The 23,425-nt window shown below is 41.5% G+C and overlaps 1 protein-coding gene across 5 annotated transcripts in view; it reads left to right on the top strand.

Annotated features, from left to right (window-relative positions):
• CMTM7 (CKLF like MARVEL transmembrane domain containing 7) overlaps positions 1–22,951 on the top strand; it is a 76,583-nt gene extending 53,632 nt beyond the window's left edge. For all 5 annotated transcript variants that reach the window (XM_056520099.1, XM_056520095.1, XM_056520098.1 and 2 more), the window contains 4 exons: positions 1,146–1,319; positions 1,575–1,673; positions 18,747–18,828; positions 22,178–22,951. In XM_056520099.1, coding sequence (XP_056376074.1) covers positions 1,146–1,319; positions 1,575–1,673; positions 18,747–18,828; positions 22,178–22,191 — 369 coding nt within the window. In that variant the 3' untranslated portion in view covers positions 22,192–22,951. The remainder of the gene's footprint in view (positions 1–1,145; positions 1,320–1,574; positions 1,674–18,746; positions 18,829–22,177) is intronic.
• The last annotated feature ends 474 nt before the right edge of the window (positions 22,952–23,425 follow it).

The following is a 23,425-nucleotide window of genomic DNA, read 5'->3' on the forward strand; positions in this document are numbered from 1 at the left end:
TAAGTGGACGTCGGCGCCCGGTCCCCTTCGGTTCCCCGTTCTGCCCCGCCTATTGTGGGAGGGCAGGACGGGGAAAACGAAAGTTAACCCCCCCGCCCCCGGTCTGCTATTGGTCGTCGCCTCTGACGATCAATAGCAGACCAATAGCAGAGATAGGAGGGGTGGCACCTTTGCCACCTCACTCCTATGCCTACAGGGGGATCGTGGGTGTCTTAGACAACCGCGATCCCCCTTCTATTCCGGGTCACCGGGTCACAATAGACCCGTATGACCCGGAATCGGCGCAAATCGCAAGTGTGAATTCACTTGCGATTTGCGCCGATCGCCGACGGGGGGGGGGGGGGGGGTCTGATGACCCCCCTGGGCATTTGCACGGGGTGCCTGCTGATTGATATCAGCAGTCACCCCGGCCCGGTCCCCGCCCGGCGCACGGCGGGGACCGAAATTCCCACGGACGTATGGATACGCCCTGGGTCCTTAAGTACCAGGACGTCAAGGCGTATCCATACGCCCTAGGTACTTAAGTGGTTAACTACCCCCATTTGTGAGTGTCAGGGTTTTTGATTAAAGTCCCATGCAAATCAATGGGAAATGTATGTTTCCACATAACTTCTGTACGGCTGGAGATATTTCAATACCTGGTACATATATTACGGGTCGGGATAGGAGGTCGGGATATGAAGTCAAAAGCTTCCTCCTTTTGCTTATTTTCCTCCCCAACAAGGATTAGGAAGGAACAACCGGGCAATGCCGGGTATTAAGCTAGTATGTATATATATGTATAGATGAATGAAACATACACAGCCCCCCCAAAAAAATGACTGTCATACTCTCCAGCACATGGCTCTTCAACTATTGTAAATGCTAGCATGTCACTGTCAGGAGTGACAGCTGGAAACTGCGGTGGACAAGTTTTGATTAATGTCTACAAGTAATATTTCCAAATCACATTCATATGTTGCAGTGCTTTACCCTTGAAATAAAGCACCAATTCCCACTGTTTCTTTGTCCACACAATTGCCAAATAATTTGATGATAGTTTTTAAGTAAAAGATTTTGAATACAGTATATCACGTCTTACAACTTTCTTACCAGGCAGTACTATATATGTTTTATTTTTGATGACCTGTTTTCTTGTCTTCCAGCTGTGTTTGCTGATAGCCTTTTTATGTGTGAGGTTCTCCGACTGGACAGACTACAGTGCTTACCGCTATTTTGAAGTTGTTACAATTTGCTTCATGATACTAATAATTATCCTTTATGTGGTGAACCTATTCCGGATTTACAGAATGCTTACTTGTGTATCATGGCCTCTTGCGGTAAGTACATCTGTAATACACTTGTATGGCACAAAAGTAAGCCATTTATATTTCATGATTAAAACTGCATCGCAAATGTCTTCCTGCCCCTAGTATTAAATTATTCACAATAATTAGCAAATGAGATTGTCAGTGATGAACTGAAATGAATTTCAAACAATGACTGAGGTGTTGTACATCATATAGCATAACACTGAACCTCAAGGATCTGTAATAGTGTATATAATAACCTCAATTCATTTGCTTTTATTATAGGAATTGTTGCACTATTCCATATGTACCTTCCTGCTCCTCATTGCCTCAATTGTGGCTGCTGTGAAAAGTTATGGCATGGGTGGATTAGTAGCTGGCTCGGTAAGATAATACATTGAGTTATCAGTTTTAGCTCAGTATTTATCTGTAGTTGTACAAAATTAGGAGTAAAAAAGCATAAACCAGTCCACCGCATAAACAGGACTATCTGTGAAGGGTGAGATGTATCGGTTGTACCAAAAGGGCTAATATTGGCAAGTCCAAGGGTCTGAATGACTTTAACAAGGGTCAAACTGTGATGACAGTGCATCTCCAAAATGGCAGGCCATATGAGCGGTTACCAGTATACAGTGGTTAATGGAAAACGGTCATCCTGTCCACCCACACTAAACCCAACACACTGGGACACAGTGTGGATGAACAGGAGACCGATGAGGGGTCAGTGAGTTAAATACATACCTGTAGTCTGGAGCTGTGTCTCTCTGAACATCCTCTTCTATCCCCGCTGAATTGCGCACAGGAGGCGGGCCTACCGGGTGAATTTGAATATTTATTGACCCGGTGGGCCCGCCTCCTGTGCGCAATTCAGCAGGGATAGAAGAGGATCTTTGGAGAGATACAGCTCCGGACTACAGATACGTATTTAACTCATTGACCCTCATCAGTCTCCTGTTCACCCACACGGTAACCCAGTACATTGGGTTTAGTGTGGGTGAACAGGATGACCATTTTCGTTTTAAAGGGGTACTCCGATGGAAAACAATTTATTATTATAATTTTTTTTTTTTTTTTTTTTTATCAACTGGTGCCAGAAAGTTAAACAGATTTGTAAATTACTTCTATTTAAAAATCTTAATCCTTCCAGTACTTATCAGCTGCTGTATGCTCCAGAGGAAGTTCTTTTCTTTTTTTGAATTTCTTTTCTGTCTGACCACAGTGCTCTCTGTTGACATCTCTGTCCATGGCAGGAACTGTCCAGAGCAGGATAGGTTTGCTATGGGGATTTGCTCCTGTCTGAAAAGTTCCTGGCATGGAAAGAGGTGTCAGCAGAGAGCACTGTGGTCAGACAGAAAAGAAATTCAAAAAGAAAAGAACTTCCTCTGGAGCATACAGCAGCTGATAAGTACTGGAAGGATTAAGATTTTTAAATTGAAATAATTTACAAATATGAAAAAGCTGAGTTGGAGGTACTCAATCTGCTTGGTATGTATTATCCGAGATCTCTATCCTGGTGGTATCCTCAGACCACCTTGAAATTGAAAGAAAAAGTAGTGGATGAGATCTCAAGGACTGGGGAATAAAGGGTGTGAAGTAACTGGAATGGAAGAAGATGCAGGGAGTTGAATAGATAAATAGATACAATGTAATAGATGCGAATATAGATAGTTACTATGACTCAGAGAATGTGTGGTGCTTACAGGACAACTGCAGCGCAATATACACTTATCCCCTATCTACAAGATAGGGGATAAGTGTTTGATCGCGGGGGGTACGACCGCTGGGACCCCCCCACGATCTCCCTAACGGGGCGCCGCCATTAGCGCTCATAGTGAGCGCTAAGGCGCAAAGCGTCGACCTAGAGGTCGACTGTGACGCCCCGTCTCTCCCATAGAGATGTATGGAGGAGGCGTGCCTGCCGTGAACGCTGCCTCCCCGTCTCTCCCATAGAGATGTATGGAGGAGGCGTGCCGGCCGCAATGTCATGCTGCGGCTGGCATGCCCCCTGCAAGGGACAGCCGCGGCCCCGTACAGGAGATCACAGGGGGTCCCAGCGGTCGAAACCCCTGCGATCAAACACTTATCCCCTATCCTGTGGATCGGGGATAAGTGTTAATCACGCTGCAGATGTCCTTTAATAAATGCAAGGCTGATGACAAGTATGGAAAATAGAGAGGTAGATGTATTGTGTAGATGCAAATGAATGGTGACTGTTGTGTGTATGTCTACTATGTTGCAAAATGTATCAAGTGTTTCTGAAATAACTACTGCAATAGATGTATAAATTAAACCGATGCACTAAATGTCCAGGGTACAACACATTTATTAATAAAATAAAAACAATTGTTTCATCAATCTAAACAGTTAGTAATGTGGAGTAAGTGTGCAGGGCCCTTCACTCCTCCCCACCTGTTATAATTAAAAGGTAAAAATCATTCAAAAAAGAAAAATATATAAAAAGATATAAAATGAAACACACAGTATATGTGATAAGATGACAACACACTCTTAGTTCAAAAGTTCAGTGGTGGTTAGAGGCAAATCCACTTATGTGTACTTGCAACCTCTGGAGACCCCCAGTTTGGTGCCCACCGTTGCGGAAAAACAGAGGTACCGCTCAGCCGTTTTTAAGTAAAGTACAGCGGTGGGGATATGTACCAAGTCACTAATCCGTAGGTTCAAAGCTATAGATGACAATGTCTCTAATGAAGGTGTAATTTGGTGGTTCCTGCATAAACAGCGCGGCAGCTGTGCGATTGTATGGAGCGCTGTAGGAACTACAGTTCAAATGAATTGGCGGCTCGGCGGCCATAAAGATAAAGTCTCCGGTACTATGTACTGCTTACCCGTCCTGTGGGTAGGTGGAGCGAGGCTCTGCAAGATGGGATCCCGATGTCCGTGGCGCTGGGATGTCCTGGCGGTGCGCTCTGTCTGCCGAATTGGTGTGCTGAATTGGTCGGTCTCTCTCTCTTTAGGGGTCTCGGTCCTTGTGGTAATGCTGGTAATGCTTGGTGCTACTTGGTGATAGCCGTGGCGCGCTCTGTGATAGCCGTAGGTTTTTAGGAGATAGTGACTTGAGATTGTGAACAGTGTATCTGTGGTGATCTCTGGAGAGGTGTGTCAGACAGTGTGTGGGTGATCAGACGCGTTTCGGACTAGCATAGTCCTTCCTCAGTGATGCAGATTGCAGCTCTGATGTCATGTTTTATAGTGTTCAAATTTGGCGGCAAAACTGGGAAACATACAATTTCTGGTGTAGTAACCTGGACATGGACTGTGGTGTGGGGGAATGGAAAAATCCGGATTGGATCTCCTGGATTGACTAAGGTTGATAATTCCACTAATAGATAATGGGAGTGTCTCAATTTTATTAGTTGGAGCTGTTCCTATATATGAGGAACAGTTATGGTGTGTAGTGAGACTCATGCCATAGTGGTTTTAAATTTATATAATTTAGATGTGGGATCATATAGTAAAGAAATATGAATGTATAATTAATTATTAATAACATAGAGATCTTATGATACAAGTATATGGGGGATAAGCTATCTGTGATAAAATATGTGGAAATGTTGGCAGATGTATGTGTAATGGCGTTAATGGAGTTAATAAAATTATGAAGGTGTTATGAACGTATAGTAATAATAGTCTGATTAAAATGTATAAATTTAAGAGGTGCAATTATGTGTTTGAAATCTTGATCATGACGTAGTATGGGTGTAGGTATAGATATGTATTGAAATGGTTAACTCTAAAATGTAGTAGAGGTATACTTGATAGGAGATAATGTACTCTAAACAGAGAGCAATGGAATAAGTTACTGTGTAATAAAGAATAAAAGATGCTAAAAATGTATATCTAAAAATATAAAAAATATTAAAATAAATATATAAAAATAATAAATATAAAACATATATAAAAAAAATGTGTTGAAAAGGGGAGGAAAAATAAAAAAAAAATTATACAGAATTCAAAGACTCATAGACAGAGGTGTTGTATAAAAAGGTAAAACTGAAATATCATTACAACATATTTGAAAAATCGGACAAATAGAATCAGCTGATAAAACCGAAGATTTCTAATTCTGAATTTAGGCCATAAGGTGCAAGTGTTTGGAACTCGTACATGTTACGGCTTTCTATGCAGGACATTTTTGTGATGTGGTTCCCGCCGGGCCAATCTTTTTTTTACAGTTTGAATAGCAGCAAAGATTAAACATGTTGGATCTTGGTTGTGGTATTCTTTAAAGTGCGCAGATAATGAATGGTTGGTGAATCCAGTTTTAATGTTATACATGTGTTCTGTGATTCTCGTTTTTAAACTCCTTTTCGTACGTCCTATATATTGTTTTTTACAAGGGCATGTAATGATGTAGATTACGGACGTACTGTCACAGGTAATCAATTCCTCTATGCTGTGTTGATGCGAATTTGTTGTGGAGATGATTTTTTCCAGGTTTTTTTCGGAAATTTCGTCTCCTTGCAATTGCTACATTTACCACATCTGAAAAAACCTTTCAGGTCCAGAGGTTGCAAGTACACATAAGTGGATTTGCCTCTAACCACCACTGAACTTTTGAACTAAGAGTGTGTTGTCATTTTATCACATATACTGTGTGTTTCATTTTATATATTTTTATATATTTTTCTTTTTTGAATGATTTTTACCTTTTAATTATAACAGGTGGGGAGGAGTGAAGGGCCCTGCTCTCTTACTCCACATTTCTAACTGTTTAAATTGACTAAACAATTGTTTTTATTTGATTAATAAATGTGCTGTATCCGGGACATTTAGTACATTGATTTAATTTATACATCTATTTCAGTAGTTATTTCAGAAACACTTGATACATTTTGCAACATAGTAGACATACACACAACAGTCACCATTCATTTGCATCTACACAATACATCTACCTCCATTTTCCATACTTGATCCCCAGCCTTGTATTTATTAAGCACCACACATTCTGAGTCATAGTAACTATCTATATTCGCATCTATTACATTGTATCTATTTATCTATTCAACTCCCTGCATCTTCTTCCATTCCAGTTACTTCACACCCTTTATTCCCCAGTCCTTGAGATCTCATCCACTACTATCACTAATTTACAAATATGTTTAACCCCTTAAGGACGCAGCTGTTTTTTTTTGCAAATCTGACCACTGTCACTTTAAGCATTAATAACTCTGGGTTGCTTTTACTTATTAATTTGATTCTATAACATCTGTCCCTTCAGATGTTGCCAAACTACAATGCTCATCATGCCTGGGCATGCTGGGAGTTGTAGTTTTGCAACATCTGGAGGGCTACAGTTTGGACACCACTGTATAGTGGTCTTCAAACTGTGCCCTTCCAGATATTGCAAAAATTACAACTCCCAGCATGCCGAGACTGTCCAGGCATGCTGGGAGTTGTAGTTCAGCAACATCTGAAGGGCCAGATGTTGCAGAACTACAATGCTCAGCATGCCTGGACTGGCTGGGGATGCTGGGAGTTGTAGTTTTGTAACATCTGGAAGTGCACAGTTTGGAGACCACTATACAGTGCTGTCCAAACAGTAGCCCTCCAGATGTTGCAAAAATAAAACTCCCAGTATGCCCAGACAGCCTTTGGGAGTTGTATTTGTGAGACTACAATGCAGCAGTGAATATCACTTAACAGATCTTCACTGCTGCCTCTTTCTCCGCCGCTGCCGGTCCTGCCTGCTGCCGGCCCCCTCTAACGAAGCGGCTGGTAACCGTTGACGCCATCTGTCCCCGCTCTACCCGGACTTCCAGGGGCAGATAGAGCGGGGGATCTCAACTTTGTTTGAAGATTGTTTTCCACCGGAGTATCCCTTAAATCCCTTTGATACTTGGAAGAAAAGCCTTGCATTGCTAAAAATGTGTCAAAACACATTATGCACTTTCTGCGTTTCTGCGTATGGAATTGTGTTGTCACAGACCAGTCAGAGTGCTCATGCTGACCCCTGACAAATGCTTAAAGTGGGCATGAGAACATCAGAATTAGACCATAGAGCAGTGGAAGAAGGTGGCCTGGTCTGAAGAATCACATTTTTCTTTTACATCATGTGGAAAGCCAGGTGCATGCATGGGACTTATCTGGGGAAAAGATGGCACCAGGGTGCACTATGGGGAAAAAAAAAACAAGCAAGTGAAAAAAGAGGCAGTGTGGTGTACTGGACAACTTTCTTCTGGCAATCCTCGGGTCCTATCATTCATGTGGGTGTTGGTTTGATAACCACCACCTACTTAAATGGGCACTGTCAGGTACAAAAACTTTTGATATGTTGTAAAGCATGCAAAACCAATAGGTTTTGCAATTGCTTTCATTAGAAAATTTTCAGCATTTCATACTGAAAAAGCAAGTCAAACAACTGCCCCCCTGCCTGCTTTGACACATACTAGTCCTGCTGTGTCCATGCGTCATCACGGATGTCATGGACACACTTCCTTGATTGACAGCTGTGAGTGCAGGGCTCACAGCTGGAGGGAAAATCCTCCCACTGTCAGCTTGTGTCCCGCTACTGTCAGTGAGGACAAGCTGGGAGTTGTAGTTTTGCTAATGCTAGGGGAGATGTGAGCAGACAGTATACTGAGGGAGGGGGGTGGAGACCTGCACAGTGAGGCCATGCCCCCTCCCTTTGAGAGGAATTCAGACTAGTGAGCTAAATTAAAAGTAATAAAAAAAAAAATAAAGGTGATCCACAAATTTTTGTTGGATCTGACGGGTACACTTTAAATATACACTGCATAAAAGAAAAAATAAAGGGAACACAAAGATAACACATCTTAGATCTGAATGAATGAACTAAACGTATGAAATACTTTCGTCTTTACATAGTTGAATGTGCTGACAACAAAATCACACAAAAATTATCAATGGAAATCAAATTTATCATCCCATGGAGGTCTGGAAATGGAGTCTCACTCAAAATCAAAGTGGAAAACTACTCTACCGACTGATCCAACTTTGATGTAATGTCCTTAAAACAAGTCAAAATGAGGCTTAGTAGTGTGTGCGTGGCCTCCACGTGCCCGTATGACCTCCCTGCAACCCCTGGGCATGCTCCTGATGAGGTGGCGGATGGTCTCCTGAGGGATGTCCTCCCAGACCTTGACTAAAGCTTACGCCAACTCCTAGACAGTCGATTGGTGAATGGAGCGAGACATGATGTCCCAGATGAGCTCAATCGGATTCAGATCTGGGGAACGGACGGGCCAGTCCATAGCATCAATGCCTTCCTCTTGCAGGAACTGCTGACACACTCCAGCCACATGAGGTCTAGCATTGTCTTGCATCAGGAGGAACCCATGGCCAACCACACCAGCATATGGTCTCACAAGGGGGTCTGAGGATCTCATCTCGGTACCTAATGGCAGTCATGCTACCTCTAACAAGCACATGGAGGGCTGTGAGGCCCCCCAAAGAAATGCCACCTCACACCATTACTGACCCACCGCCAAACCGGTCATGATGGAGAATGTTGCAGGCAGCAGAACGTTCTCCACGGTGTCTCCAGCTTCTGTCACATCTGTCTCATGTGCTTAGTGTGAACCTGTTCTCATCTGTGAAGAGCACAGGGCGTCAGTGGCGAATTTGCCAATCTTGGTGTTCTCTGGCAAATACCAAACGTCCTGGACGGTGTTGGGCTGTAAGCGCAGCCCCCACCTGTGGACGTCAGGCCCTCATGGAGTCTGTTTGAGTGGACACATGCACATTTGTGGCCTGCTGGAGGTCATTTTGCAGGGCTTTGGCAGTGCTCCTCCTGCTCCTCCTTGCAGAAAGGCAGAGGTAGCGGTCCTGCTGCTGGGTTGTTGCCTACCTACAGCCTCCTCCACGTCTCCTGATGTACTGGCCTGTCTTCTGGTAGCGCCTCCATGCTCTGAACACTATGCTGACAGACACAGCAAACCTTCTTGCCACAGCTCGCATTAATGTGCCTTTCTGGATGAGCTGCACTACCTGAGCCACTTGTGTGGGTTGTAGACTCTTTCTTATGCTACCACTAGAGTGAAAGCACCGCCAGCTTTCAAAAGTGACCAAAACATCAGCCAGGAAGCATAGGAACGGATTGTGGTCTGCCACCACCTGCAGAACCACTCCTTTATTGGGGGTGTCTTGCTAATTGCCTATAATTTCCACCTGTTGTCTGTTCCATTTGCACAACAGCATGTGAAATTGATTGTCAATCAGTGTTGCTTCCTGAGTGGACAGTGGGATTTCACAGAAGTGTGGTTGACTTGGAGTTACATTGTGTTGTTTAAGTGTTCCATTTATTTTTTTGAGCAGTGTAGTTGCAGACTAAGTATACCAAGGGGTGGGTGGGTGTTTTTAGGACCATTCTCCCAAACCATTTGTTAAAATAACAGCCAGTACCAGGATACTGATTCTGTTTGTTCCCCGGAATTTAATTGTATATACATCCTTAGGACACTCGTACAATTAAGGATGGCAGAGATACGGGCCACCATTCAACATTTCCTGTGAGATGCAGACACTGTGATCACTGAGGCCAGTGCAGCATTTCTGAATGCTGGGGCACAAAAACATATTTATTTGAGGTTTTTTTTTTTTATAACACTGCCACACACACTGTGCCTCTGAAGGGAATCAAATATACTTTGTCCCCCAAAAAACTCATTATCATACACAGTATCTTCTTAAATGTGTCCCATATTGTGACTCCTGATATCCGTAATAATACACCTTGTGCCCTGTAAAATAATTAAAATATATATTGTGCCTCCCTGAATGACTTTTTTTATTAATTTTTTTTATATTTTGGTACATTAACCATTTTAGGACACACCCTGTTTTGGCCTTGAAGACACATTTTTAACCACTTAACCCCTTAAGGACGCAGGACGTAAATGTACGTCCTGGTGAGGTGGTACTTAACGCACCAGGACGTACATTTACGTCCTAAGCATAACCGCGGGCATCGGAGCGATGCCCGTGTCATGCGCGGCTGATCCCAGCTGCTGATCGCAGCCAGGGACCCGCCGGCAATGGCCGACGCCCGCGATCTCGCGGGCGTCCGCCATTAACCCCTCAGGTGCCGGGATCAATACAGATCCCGGCATCTGCGGCAGTTCGCGATTTAAATGAACGATCGGATCGCCCGCAGCGCTGCTGCGGGGATCCGATCATTCATAACGCCGCACGGAGGTCCCCTCACCTTCCTCCGTGCGGCTCCCGGCGTCTCCTGCTCTGGTCTGTGATCGAGCAGACCAGAGCAGGAGATGACCGATAATACTGATCTGTTCTATGTCCTATACATAGAACAGATCAGTATTAGCAATCATGGTATTGCTATGAATAGTGCCCTATGGGGACTATTCAAGTGTAAAAAAAAAATGTAAAAAAATGTAAAAGTAAAAAAAAAGTGAAAAATCCCCTCCCCCAATAAAAAAGTAAAACGTCCGTTTTTCCCTATTTTACCCCCAAAAAGCGTAAAAAACATTTTTTATAGACATATTTGGTATCGCCGCGTGCGTAAATGTCCGAACTATTAAAATAAAATGTTAATGATCCCGTACGGTGAGCGGCGTGAACGAAAAAAAATTAAAAAAGTCCAAAATTCCTACTTTTTTCATACATTTTATTAAAAAAAAATTATAAAAAATATATTAAAAGTTTTTTATATGCAAATGTGGTATCAAAAAAAATTACAGATCATGGCGCCAAAAATGAGCCCCCATACCGCCGCTTATACGGAAAAATAAAAAAGTTAGAGGTCATCAAAATAAAGGGATTATAAACGTACTAATTTGGTTAAAAAGTTTGTGATTTTTTTTAAGCGCAACAAGAATATAAAAGTATGTAATAATGGGTATCATTTTAATCGTATTGACCCTCAGAATAAAGAACACACGTCATTTTTACCATAAATTGTACGGCGTGAAAACAAAACCTTCCAAAATTAGCAAAATTGCGTTTTTCGTTTTAATTTCCCCACAAAAATAGTGTTTTTTGGTTGCGCCATACATTTTATGATATAATGAGTGATGTCATTACAAAGGACAACTGGTCGCGCAAAAAACAAGCCCTCATACTAGTCTGTGGATGAAAATATAAAAGAGTTATGATTTTTAGAAGGCGAGGAGGAAAAAATGAAAACGTAAAAATTAAATTGTCTGAGTCCTTAAGGCCAAAATGGGCTGAGTCCTTAAGGGGTTAATGACACAGTGATTTTAATTTTTTTGAAATTTCATTTCTTCCTTCTATATAGCTTGTTGTTTGGGGGACTAATTGTAATTTGTATTTACATTACTCATTTTACCACAAAATGTACAGTGGAGCTTCCCAAAAAAGTATTTGTGGGACAAAATAAATAAATAAAATTATCCAACTTTTAGGAGGTACGCAGTGCACTTTTCCTTAAAAATGACACTTCAGCTTTATTTATAGGCCCATACAATTACAACGAAACTCAATTTATATAGTTTTGGACAGCATTAATCATCGTTATCTTCTGGGTCACGCGAGCCCAGAATCCACTGGAAGTGCTGGTGATTGCATTGTGATAGGCGATGGGTAAAGATGACGTACTTATAAACTACCTGGGGATTAGAGTGGGTTGGCAGGTTCAATTCAATCTTAAACCCCTATGAAATAAGTAAAAAAAAACAGATGTGTGGATTAAACTACAATTAGCAATTGTTGACAGAGTTGCCCTACTTAAAAATTTTAATTTTGCCACAACTCCTATATGTTATTACTGCTACCCCGGTTTGGTTATCTGATAAATGGTTCCTGAGTATGGAGTTGATGTTGGCACAGATCTCATGTATGGTTGAAGTACGCAACTCTTATATTACCTGAGGGACAAGGAGGATGGGGTCTTTCCTGATTTCAAAAATATTTTATTGCAATAAAACTTTAGAACCTCAAATTGGGTAAAAAAAAAAATGTATTCTTAAACAAACAAGATGGGGTTATTACAAAAGGCTCAGAGAGAAAGTATTGTGGAATGAGCTGAATTCGGTTTCCTCGTACAAGATAAATTGGGGGGAAACACTGTAATAAAAATGTGTCCAAAAAAGATACAACATTCAAGGGAGTCTTGTATACACCCGGTTATGGGATAATATGGATTTAAAACAGTTTTTTGGGAGCACCAGTAAAGCATTTTGGGATAAACTGGGAGTAGTTTATGTACATCAGTTAGTGGAGAATAACTGTCTTAAAACTTTAGACAATAGGATAAGAGATTTTGGGCCGACAGGAAAACAAAAGTTTTGGTTTATTCAATTGGTAGAAATAGTTAGATACACAATGAAGGATGGTAATTTTCTTCATATAGCTACACATTCTTTGATAGAATATATTGCACAAGAGGACACAAAAAAAGGCACTAGTAGCACTATATATAATTTTTTGATAAGAGAGATTAGCTCAACATATATGGAGAAGATAAAGCGGAAGTGGGGACACAAGCTTGGGGACATAGAAGGGAAATCATGTTGTATGTCAAATAAACAGTATCCATTTACCGTACTCAATCGAGGTTAAAATATCAGTTATACTACACTCCAAAACAATTTAAGGATATGGACTAAATGAATAAAAGTTTCTGTCCGAGGTTTGGAGAAGAGGCTGCAGGCTTTCTGCATTTTATTTGGGAAGTGTACAAATAAAAAAATTCTGGACAGAAGTCATCACTTGCATTGAAGAGAGATTGAAGATACAAATGGTAGTTTCACCAAGGGAAACCATATTGGGTGATATTGTGAAAGGGCAGAAATTTGGTGACCTATTGAACAACTTTTTTTTTTCTTGCAAGACTAACGATTTTGAGAGATTGATGTAATTCTTCGCCACCGTGCAAGGAAGTGTGGTTTAATTTGAGTCAGAAGATTAAAAAATATGAAGGTTGTAGGAGTACGGAGTCTAAACAGAGAGCCAAATGGTTCAAAAATACTTGGGCATTGTGGGCCTAATAAAGGAAGTTTTGGACGATGATTATGATAAAATTTTATTTTTTTACATTTTTTTTTTCTCCCGATGCTCACACTGGGGTGGGGGGGAGGGGGGGTTGGGCGTTTAAGTGGTTATAATTAATGTTATATGGAATTATGTGTGTATGTAAATTTGCAACGGAGAATAAAGACATAAATAACAAAAAACAAAAAAAAGATGGCGTACTGTTACCCAATCACTATGTCGGTGGACGGCAATTTTAATTCTTCTTTTTTTTTTCTCCATAAATGTGTCCAGGCTGTGGGGAAAAAAGAAAATAAGCTTTTACCTACCTTCCTCGCAGCCTCCATTATTACAGCGCCTGGTCTACTCTGCACTTTATTTCCAGGTGTTGGGGTCAGCATGAAACATTGCCGCTCAGTGTCCTGCCTCAGCCAGTGTCTAGCTGAGTAGTAACGTCCCCAGAACCAGGAAGTGAAGCATAGCGGAGATAATAGAGGCTTTGGGGGAACAAGGGCAGTAAGTGCAGCCTTTTTTTTCCCTTTAATGGCGCTCTATACATGTACGGTGCTGTATGGTAATTCTTAGACAGCACCGCTGTAAATGTATAGTGCATGTTGCCAAAGGGTTAAAGTTAATTCAGGGAGGCACAATATATACTTAAATTATTTCACAGAGCACAAGGTGTATTATTACTGATATCAGGAGGCACAGTGTGGGACACATTTATGAAGATACTGTGTATGATAATGAGTTTTTGGGGACAAAGTATATTTTATTCCTGTCAGAGGCACAGTGTGTGTGTATATTTTATTCCTGTCAGAGGCACAGTGTGTGTGTATATTTTATTCCTGTCAGAGGCACAGTGTGTGTGTGTGTATTTTATTCCTGTCAGAGGCACAGTGTGTGTATATTTTATTCCTGTCAGAGGCACAGTGTGTGTATATTTTATTCCTGTCAGAGGCACAGTGTGTGTGTATATTTTATTCCTGTCAGAGGCACAGTGTGTGTGTATATTTTATTCCTGTCAGAGGCACAGTGTGTGTGTATATTTTATTCCTGTCAGAGGCACAGTGTGTGTGGCAGTGTTATATTTTTGGAGCACAGTGTGTAAAACTATTATTAGGAGGGAAAGAGCGTGGAGCTGTTGTGCTTAAAGGCACAGCCTGAAACAGTATTTTATACGGGGACAAAGTGTGTGGCGCTATCGTGACACAATGAGGATCTTTTGCAAAGGGTTTTGTGTCCCATCAATGCTATGGTCAATTGTAAGTGAATAATAAAACAAAATATCCCAGCATACCCCTACTATGAAAGGATTAAAACAGTATTAGGATTCAGACCTCAAGGTACATACGCTATATAATAAAAATGTTGTAAAATCAAATATGGTAAAATATAGTTGCATAAAATTATGATATGATACATACACAGATAACTCCACCTAGTTTTGTGCCAATTTAAATGTCCAGTGTAATGCGCATATATAGGTTTTCAAAGTCTAAAAGTTAAATCCATAAGTTGGAATACACAGTGTGAATCAAGTTGTCAGTGTGAATCAAGTGTTGCAGGTATGGAACGGGTATTCGCCCAGCATAATAGAAGAATATTACTTGCGAGTCAGATGTATACTGCGACGTGAAGATGATATCGCTGGGACTTGCCGTCTTCATGGAAGGTTGCGGTGAGATGCCGACTCTCTTAGCTGTCGGATGGCACGGACGTGCGTCCAGCTCAGTAGGTGAGAAGATTCCAGCAGTAGTGGTGATGTGCCCTCTTTAGCAGCGGCATCCTCCTGTAGAGATTTGTATTTTGGGCACGTATCACACCACAGTGGTCCCCAAACTGCAGCGCTTGCGAAAGTCTAAGTGAAACCACTGTGGTTGATTATTGCACTTGCAGACAATGAAATAGATGGTGATATACTGGCAAACAGGTGGTAATAGAGATACAGGTGAGTTCAGAAGCATTTCGGGAGGGTCCCCCTTTAACAATGGCTGAATAGAACTGACCATAAGGAAGGTGGTCTTATACAGGCTATCGTTTTGATTGACATGTAGGTAGTGCCAATCACAGTATGAGAAATAGGTCCTCCTTTTCAAAATTAGGAATTGCAATAGGGATACTTATATAAACAAAAACAAACCAAAAAAAACAAAAACTTAAAAAAAAAAAGGAAATACGTGCATTTGAAATGAATATTCATTCTAAAACCAGCTAAATCTGTGATATAAATGTGTAAATGTAATTAGGTATATAGCAGTACCGAGATGAAACTGCAGAGAAATGAGATAGGTAGATAAAATATAGAAGAAAAAAAAGTAAAAATTAGCAAGTGTGAAAAATAGAAATAAAATATTGAAAATATGGTAAAAAGGATTGAGTAGAAATAGGCTTAAAAACGAGCATATAATAACAGGATAAGTGGTTTGCTAGAAGTGTGGCCCTGTGGGCACAGACTCGGCCACTGTCCAAGCGCTGGGTAAGCAGCCGGGCATTGGACAGGGAGTGAGTCAGAGCCCACCAGGGGTTCTCTTAAAAGAAATCAAAGATCTCCAATTCTGAATTGAGGCATTTCGGTTCAATTTTTTTCAAACTCTCATATTTTCCTCGATTCTGGTCTTGACATCTTGAAGTCTTCTCCTCTCCAATCCTTCCTGACTATTTGGATACCAAAATATTGCAACTGTGATTGATCTTGTCTGTGATTCTTAAGGAAGTGTGCGGAAAGGGGGTGTTTTTCATTTCCTTTCCTAATATTTTATGTGTTCAGATATACAAGTTTTGAGTGGTCTTTTCGTTCTTCTTACTTATTGCTTTTTGCATTTGCACTGTAAAACATAAATGTCTTGTTTGGTATTGCATGTGATGGTCTCTTTAATGTTATGCAAAAAGCAATACGTAAGAAGAACTAAAAGACCACTCAAAACTCGTATATCTGAACACATAAAATATTAGGAAACGAAATGAAAAACACCCCCTTTCCGCGCACTTCCTTAAAGGGGTACTCCGCCCCTAGACATCTTATCCCCTATCCAAAGAATAGGGGATAAGCTGTCTGATCGCGGGGGTCCCGCCGCTGGCTACATCACCCCGCTGTCATTACTGAACAGAGCATACTCACTTTGTGCATAATGACGGGCGATACAGGGGCCGGAGCATCGTGATGTCACGGCTCCGCCCCTTGTGACATCACAGTCCGCCCCCTTAATGTAAGTCTATGGGAGAGGGCGTGACAGCTGCCACGTCCACTCCCATAGACTTGTATTGAGGGGGACAGACTGTGATGTCACAAGGGGCGGAGCCGTGACGCTCTGGCCCCTGTGTTGCCTGTCCTTACGCACAGAGTGAGTTTGCTCTGTGCAGTAATGACAGCGGGGTGCTGCAGCCGAGATCCCGGGGGTCCCGCCGCCGGATCAGACAATCAGACATCTTATCCCCTATCCTTCGGATAGGGGATAAGATCTCTAGGGGCAGAGTAAATCACAGACAAGACCCATCACAGTTGCAATATTTTGGTATCCAAATAGTCAGGGAGGATTGGAGAGGAGGAGACTTCATAGCAAAGACGTCAAGATCAGAATCGAGAAAAATATGCAAGTTTGAAACAATTGAACCGAAATTCAGAATTGGAGATCTTCAGTTTATTTTAAGAGAACTCTTGGTGGGCTCTGACTCCCTGTCCAATGCCCGGTTGCTTACCCAGTGCTTGGACAGTGGCCGAGTCTTCGCCCACAGGGCCACACTTCTGGCAAGCCACTTATTCTGTATTATATGCCTACTTCTACTCTATCCTTTTTACCTTTTCCATATTTTAATTCCATTTTTCACACTTACTCATTTTTACTTAGCTTTTTTTTTTTCTTTTTTTTTTCTATATTTTCCATATTTTTATTTTCCATATTTTATCTACCTATCTCATTTCTCTGCAGTTTCATCTCAGTACTGCTATACTCCTAATTACATTTAAATGTATACCCATTCTTCACACCTTTATATCACAATCTTTATACTGCTCATTTTATCAACACTTTAGAGAGATTTAGCTGGTTTTAGAATGAATATTAATTTCAAATACACGTATATTCCTTTTTTATTTTGTTTTTTTAAGTATTTTTTTTTTTACTTTATATCAAATGCATGTATATCAAAATGATAGCCTGTATAAGACCACCTTCCCAAAATGCGTCTGGCCTCACTTTTATCTCTATTGCCACCTGTTTGCCAGTATATCACCATCTATTTCATTGTCTGCAAGTGCAATAACCAACCACATTGGTTTTACTTTTACTTTTGCAAGCGCTGCAGTCCCCCTGTTTGGGGACCACTGTGGTGTGATACGTGCCCAAAATACAAATCTTTATACGAGGATGCCGCTGCTAAAGATGGCACATCACCATTCCTGCTGGAATCTTCTCACCTACTGAGCCGGACGCACGTCCGTGCCATCCGACAGCTAAGAGAGTCGGCATCTCACCGCAACCTTCCATGAAGACGGCAAGTCCCAGCGATATCATCTTCACATCGCAGTATACATCTGACTCGCAAGTAATATTCTTCTATTATGCCGGGTGAATACCCGTGCCATAGCTGCAGCACTTACAACTTGATTCACACTGTGAATTCCAACCAACGGATTTAGCAAGACTTTGAAAACCTATATATGCATATATGCGCATTACACTGGACATTTAAATTGGCACAAAACTAGGAGGCATTATCTGTGTATGTATCATATCATAAATTTATGCAAATATATTTGACCATATTTGATTTTACCACATTTTATTATATAGTGTATGTACTATATCTGTATCAAGGGCCCCGCTCAGAAAATAGGCAGCCATATTTAATCTAAATAAAGCATAATTAATTTTGTACAGCCAGCTACATCTTCAGTATTACTTACATTCCCAGTTCACCCTATACCTTGAGGTCTGAATCCTAATACTGTTTTTATCCTTTGACTTTTGGCCCTGCAGGTAAAGTGCTACTCAGTACCTCGGTATAGGGCATACGATTAATTATAGTGTGTAGCCACCTGAACTCTCAGCTTTCTCTTGATACCCCTACTATTGTTTAGGTGATTCTGAGAGTTGTATTTATTTGAGTAGAAATAGTGATACACTGCAGCATCCGTAACAAACATCTGAGGGACCAGATCCTAACACAAGAAAGTGCCCGCTCAGCCTATTGGTGGCTAAGACAGGACTCTGCAGCAGCCATCAATTCATTGAGAGAGCACCCCCTAGAGCAAAAAGTGATGCAGTGTGGGACTGGGCACCGTTGGGATGAGGGCAGCGGGGGATTGCTGGAGTTGAGTACACCTTTCTTAAAAAAAAATGTTAGCTCTGTCTGAGCACCTTTTCATATAAAAATACTCTCTAGACAACCGATTTAGTCTAATTCAGTGCCTTAAATTAGGATTTTGGCTGTTTCACAGAACTGCAAATATCTGTTGATACTATTTGACCAATGATTAATTAACTTGATAAAGAATTTGTTGATTTTTTTTTCTACTTTCAGATCTTCGGATTCATCGCCTCGTTCTTATGTATTGTAGGCATGGTGCTCTCATATAAAGTGACATTTGTAACTCAATCCAGTGGTAAGGTATTACGTTTCTAAAGAAAAAATTTGTATATATTGTTAAAGGGGCACTCCGCCCCTAGACATTTTATCCCCTATCCAAAGGAGCAGTTGTGTGCTCCACATATTTTAACTTTAACCCCTTCCTGCTATAGGACTTATGCATACATCCTAACTTCAGACAGGTTCACCCGATAGGACATATGCATACATCCTATCGATCCTCTGCTCTCTGGGACGCAGCGCAGGAGATCGGCAGCAGAATCCTGCCACAGCTGTCAAGACAAAGATCACAATGGTCTTAGCAGTGTTAATCCCATTAATGCCGTAGTCAGTACTGAACACTGCTTCTATGGGATTGACTGGGGGATGCAATTGTGGGGTCCCAGTGGTAGCTGATGGCCTCCTGTTTGCCTAGTACGGCAGCCTGTGAGGACCAGCCATCGGCTGAGTGTAAAATAAAAAAAGTTATGGCTGTTGGAACATGGCAACACAAAAAAAAGAGAAGATAGATTTTGTTGTGAAAAGGAAAAAAAATCTAAAAAGCTATAGAAATTGGGTATCATCATATTCGTACACATCCACGGAAGAAAGATAACCTAATTTTTACCGCACAGTGAATGTCGTGAAAAAATATTGTTAAAAAAATGCCAGAAATTTTCACATTTTTCACAATAGAGTTCTTCACAAAATATGCTGTATGTTTCAACTGAAATTTACCACTAATATAAAGTGCAATCTCTAAATCCCTTTGCACAGTAAAAGCATGCCAAATTTATTACCACTTAAAGAGACACATGTCAGATTTAAAAATTGGGCTTGGTCATTTAGGTAAAAACAGGCAGTGTCCTTAAGGGGTTAAGAATCACCTACAAAACAGGGTTTTGGGCACCTGCATGTAAAGGCCTGGTATGTTAGATGTATTATATTGTAAGTACTGTTTATTGTATATTTTTATTTAAAGGAGTATTCTGATGATGTCTTTTTTTTTATATAACGGACTCATGGTGCTTTAAAAAAAAAAAAAGCATACGCTACAGCTAAAGTTACAATGGTGCCAACATGCTTCTGCTGATTCCAACAGTGCTATCCCTGCAATAAATGACCATTTAGCCAATTACTGGCTGAGATGGGTCATTTCTGCAGACACTTCCTGTGGGGTCAACATGTACAAGGAAGTGGTAAGCAACAAGGACTCCGTGTCATTAGAATGGCAGCTGCAAGACATTGGCACTGGTGATTATGCTTTGTTTTTAGCACCACCAGTCCATTATATAATAAAAAAATATATATATTTTTTTTTTTTTTTTTTGATTGAAAGAGCTTTATTTTCCGTTCAGTCATTACAAGTCGTACAATAAATTACAGTCACATAAAGCATGATAGTACAATACACAGCAAAGGTTCCCTAAGCTATACATCGCACACCATGCTACTCTAACATTCAGCTCAATCCTGCAATAGAAAGGCACAAGAGATCAAACAAAAACCAAATAATACAATCTGTGATCGGGGTAGGGGTGTGGGCGACTATGTGGGGGTAGGGAGGGGGCGGATCACAGGGCCAAACTGTTGGGCTGTATCTTCAGGGAGACATGGGAGAAGGAGAGGGGTCTTCACTCCTCTTCTTCCTCATCAACGGCCGAGCTGTCCAAGATGGAATAGTCTCTAAGCAGGTTCTTGATGAACCTGCGGCAGTCCCGGACGGACATGTTTTCCCTGTTGATCACGAGGCGGTTCCTGGCAAGCCACACTGCGTCCTTAAAACAGTTCATAAGGCGCCAGGCCTCCTGGATGGCCTCCACGTCGTGGGTCCCAGGGAACAGGCCGTAAAGCACCGAATGGTACGATAGGCAGCTCCTGGGCACTGAGTCTCTGAGTTCATGTTCTAGGGCGTCCAACAGACCCTGTGCAAAGGGGCACTGCCAAAACACGTGGAGAGATGTTTCCTCCACGTAGGGGCAACGGGGGCAGTACCGGGTCTTGCACAGGTTGCGGGCATGCATGAATGACCTGAGAGAGAGACCTCCCATGACGGCCATCCACGACAAGTCCTTGTGTCCATTGGTAAGCCGCTTTGAGGCCACATTGTTCCAAACTGTCTCTGCAGTGGCTGCGGGGAGTCCCGGAACCAGCTCGGTCAAGTCCTTAGCTCGGATGAGCTTGTGGATTGTCTTCGGCTTCCATAGGTCGGGTTTCAGTCCTTCCAGCTGGTGCTCCCTCACAAACCGGACAACATAGAACCAGGGAGTGTTCCAGTTGTAAGGGATGGAGCTGTCCCACTTGTCCCAGCCCAGCTGTCTCCAGAGGGGCATGAGAAGCAAGCGAGAAATGGACCTGCCCGCTGAGCCAGTCTTTTCAACAAGAGTCCGCTGCACCGTGACACATGCAAAGGAGGCCCTCAGCAGAGCGGGGATGTCGGGTATTCCCTTCCCACCCTTGCGGGGTTCCTTGTACATCACGGTCCTCTTGACTCTGTCCATTTAGCCCCAGACGAAGCCAAACACTGTCCGGGTGATGGCCTTGCAAACTGTGGTATGGGGAGGCCAGGCCTGTGCGGTATATTGGAGCACAGGCAAAACTTCACTCCGCAGGACAAGTGCCTTGCCTTCCATCGTGAGCTTTCTGGAGCTCCACAGTCCGATCTTCGAGTTTATCCTTCCTAGTCGGTCTTGCCAAGACTTAAGGGCCGCTCCTTCCTTCCCGAACCAGACTATATATTTTTTTATTATGTAATGGACTGGTGGTGCTAAGAGAAAGCATAATCACTTGGCTGTGGTGAGAGGCCTGTGACTAGCTAAAAGGGGTAAGTATTCTCCTTAGGGAGGAGCACCGCTTCCGGTGTAGAACGGAGATTCAAAAAGGCCAAGCCAGAACACCCTGCTCTGTATTGACGAGGGGCAAGCACCCTGAAACAGCTGTCTGCAGATGGGTCCTCTTCCCTTCTGGAGAAAATTCTGGCTTGGCATAAATCCCAGTCAGTTTCTGAGACTGTAACTGGAGCCAGAGCTGATCTTAGGGCATGCCACCTGAGAAGGTGGTGTGATGAGCTGCTTTGCATATTCCTTACCCAGAAAGCCCAAGGAGTGCTAATGGCTTTTTTGAATCTCCGTTCTACACCGGAAGTGGTGCTCCTCCCTAAGGAGAATCGACTTAGAGGTCTCAGTTTGGTGGACCTAAACCTGTGTTCACATATGATTGTGTTAACAGAAAAAATATAAATGTGAACAATTGCCATCCTTCACTGTATCCATTTCCACTTTTACTAAATGATGGTGATGTCAGATGATTAGATGATGTTGTAGCAGTTGAAAGGTATTTGTTGATAGCTTTTACGCCTTTGTAATGGCTCACATGATATTTTCCAGGAGCTACATTATGACTACCGGGTCAGCAGAGGATTCCAGAGATGAAGTGAAAATGGAAAATCCTGCACAAGTTCTTGTGTCTGAGCACAATTTGCACTGGTTGTGAGATCCTTTCAACAGTGAACTTACACTGGCTATAGTGGATGCACAGCTATGGAATCTATACAAATATGTGAGGCAGCTGATTTGTAGCAGTGAATTATGTACTACACTATCATCCTTATATTGCAGGATATTCTGCAGTGAAATGGACAATTAAATCTATCGCTATATTCTCCAGAGTGGAGTAAACTTGTCTGCAATTTATGCTGTAAAACTGCTTCTGAGAGTGAAAACCAAAGATGTCAATATGATTGTGATGATCTGTCCTTTTTATTCATGTTCAATTGTTCATTATATAAAAGTTATTTTTATGCACATATTATGGACCAGTGGCCCCAAACTCCTTATCAGACACAAGCTGCCAGAACAGATGGAGATCATCAGGTTAGGGACCATGGCTATAGTAGTTTTAATCCATGTTATTTAGCAAGTAGATGAGGTGTCATTTTTTTTTATTTTTTTTTAATAGCTGTATTGGTTTTTAATAAATTCAAATCCGTAAATATGCTTTAATATGGCTGCGGATAAATGTATGATAGCACATACATGGCCACTGCATTTATTTAATGTGCTTCCTCTCAACATCTAATATATACAACTTTTAAGGGAAATCTAAATTAAAGAAAAATATTGGGGCTCAAGGTCAAGGACATTGATAATAATAATAATAATTTTATTAATAATTATATTATGCACAATAGATGTAAATTGAATGGAATAGCGGAGTCCATGTCACACAGGGCCCTTGTGATAACACGGCATCAATTATAAGTGGTAATAAAATTTCAATTATATATCTAAAATATATGAATAAAATCAGTTTAAACTGTGACCACCATAAAATATGTAAAATAAATTAATAACTTCCCAATAAAATATATTCAATTACAAGTTCATAAGAAATTCAAAGTTCATAAAAATCAGCTCCAGAAGTCACTTATTGTCCATATACCGTAGATCATATAGATCAAGTGCCAAAAGTGCTCAAATTAATAAAATGTCACTGTAGCAAATCACTTGTCAATTGCAGAAGTTATTAATTTATTTTACATATTTTATGGTGGTCACTAGAGATGAGCGAATTTACAGTAAATTTGATTCGTCACGAACTTCTTGGCTCGGCAGTTGATGACTTATCCTGCATAA

This window comes from Hyla sarda, chromosome 5 (assembly GCF_029499605.1).
Source record: "Hyla sarda isolate aHylSar1 chromosome 5, aHylSar1.hap1, whole genome shotgun sequence".
In the NCBI taxonomy this organism is placed as follows: Eukaryota; Metazoa; Chordata; class Amphibia; order Anura; family Hylidae; genus Hyla; species Hyla sarda.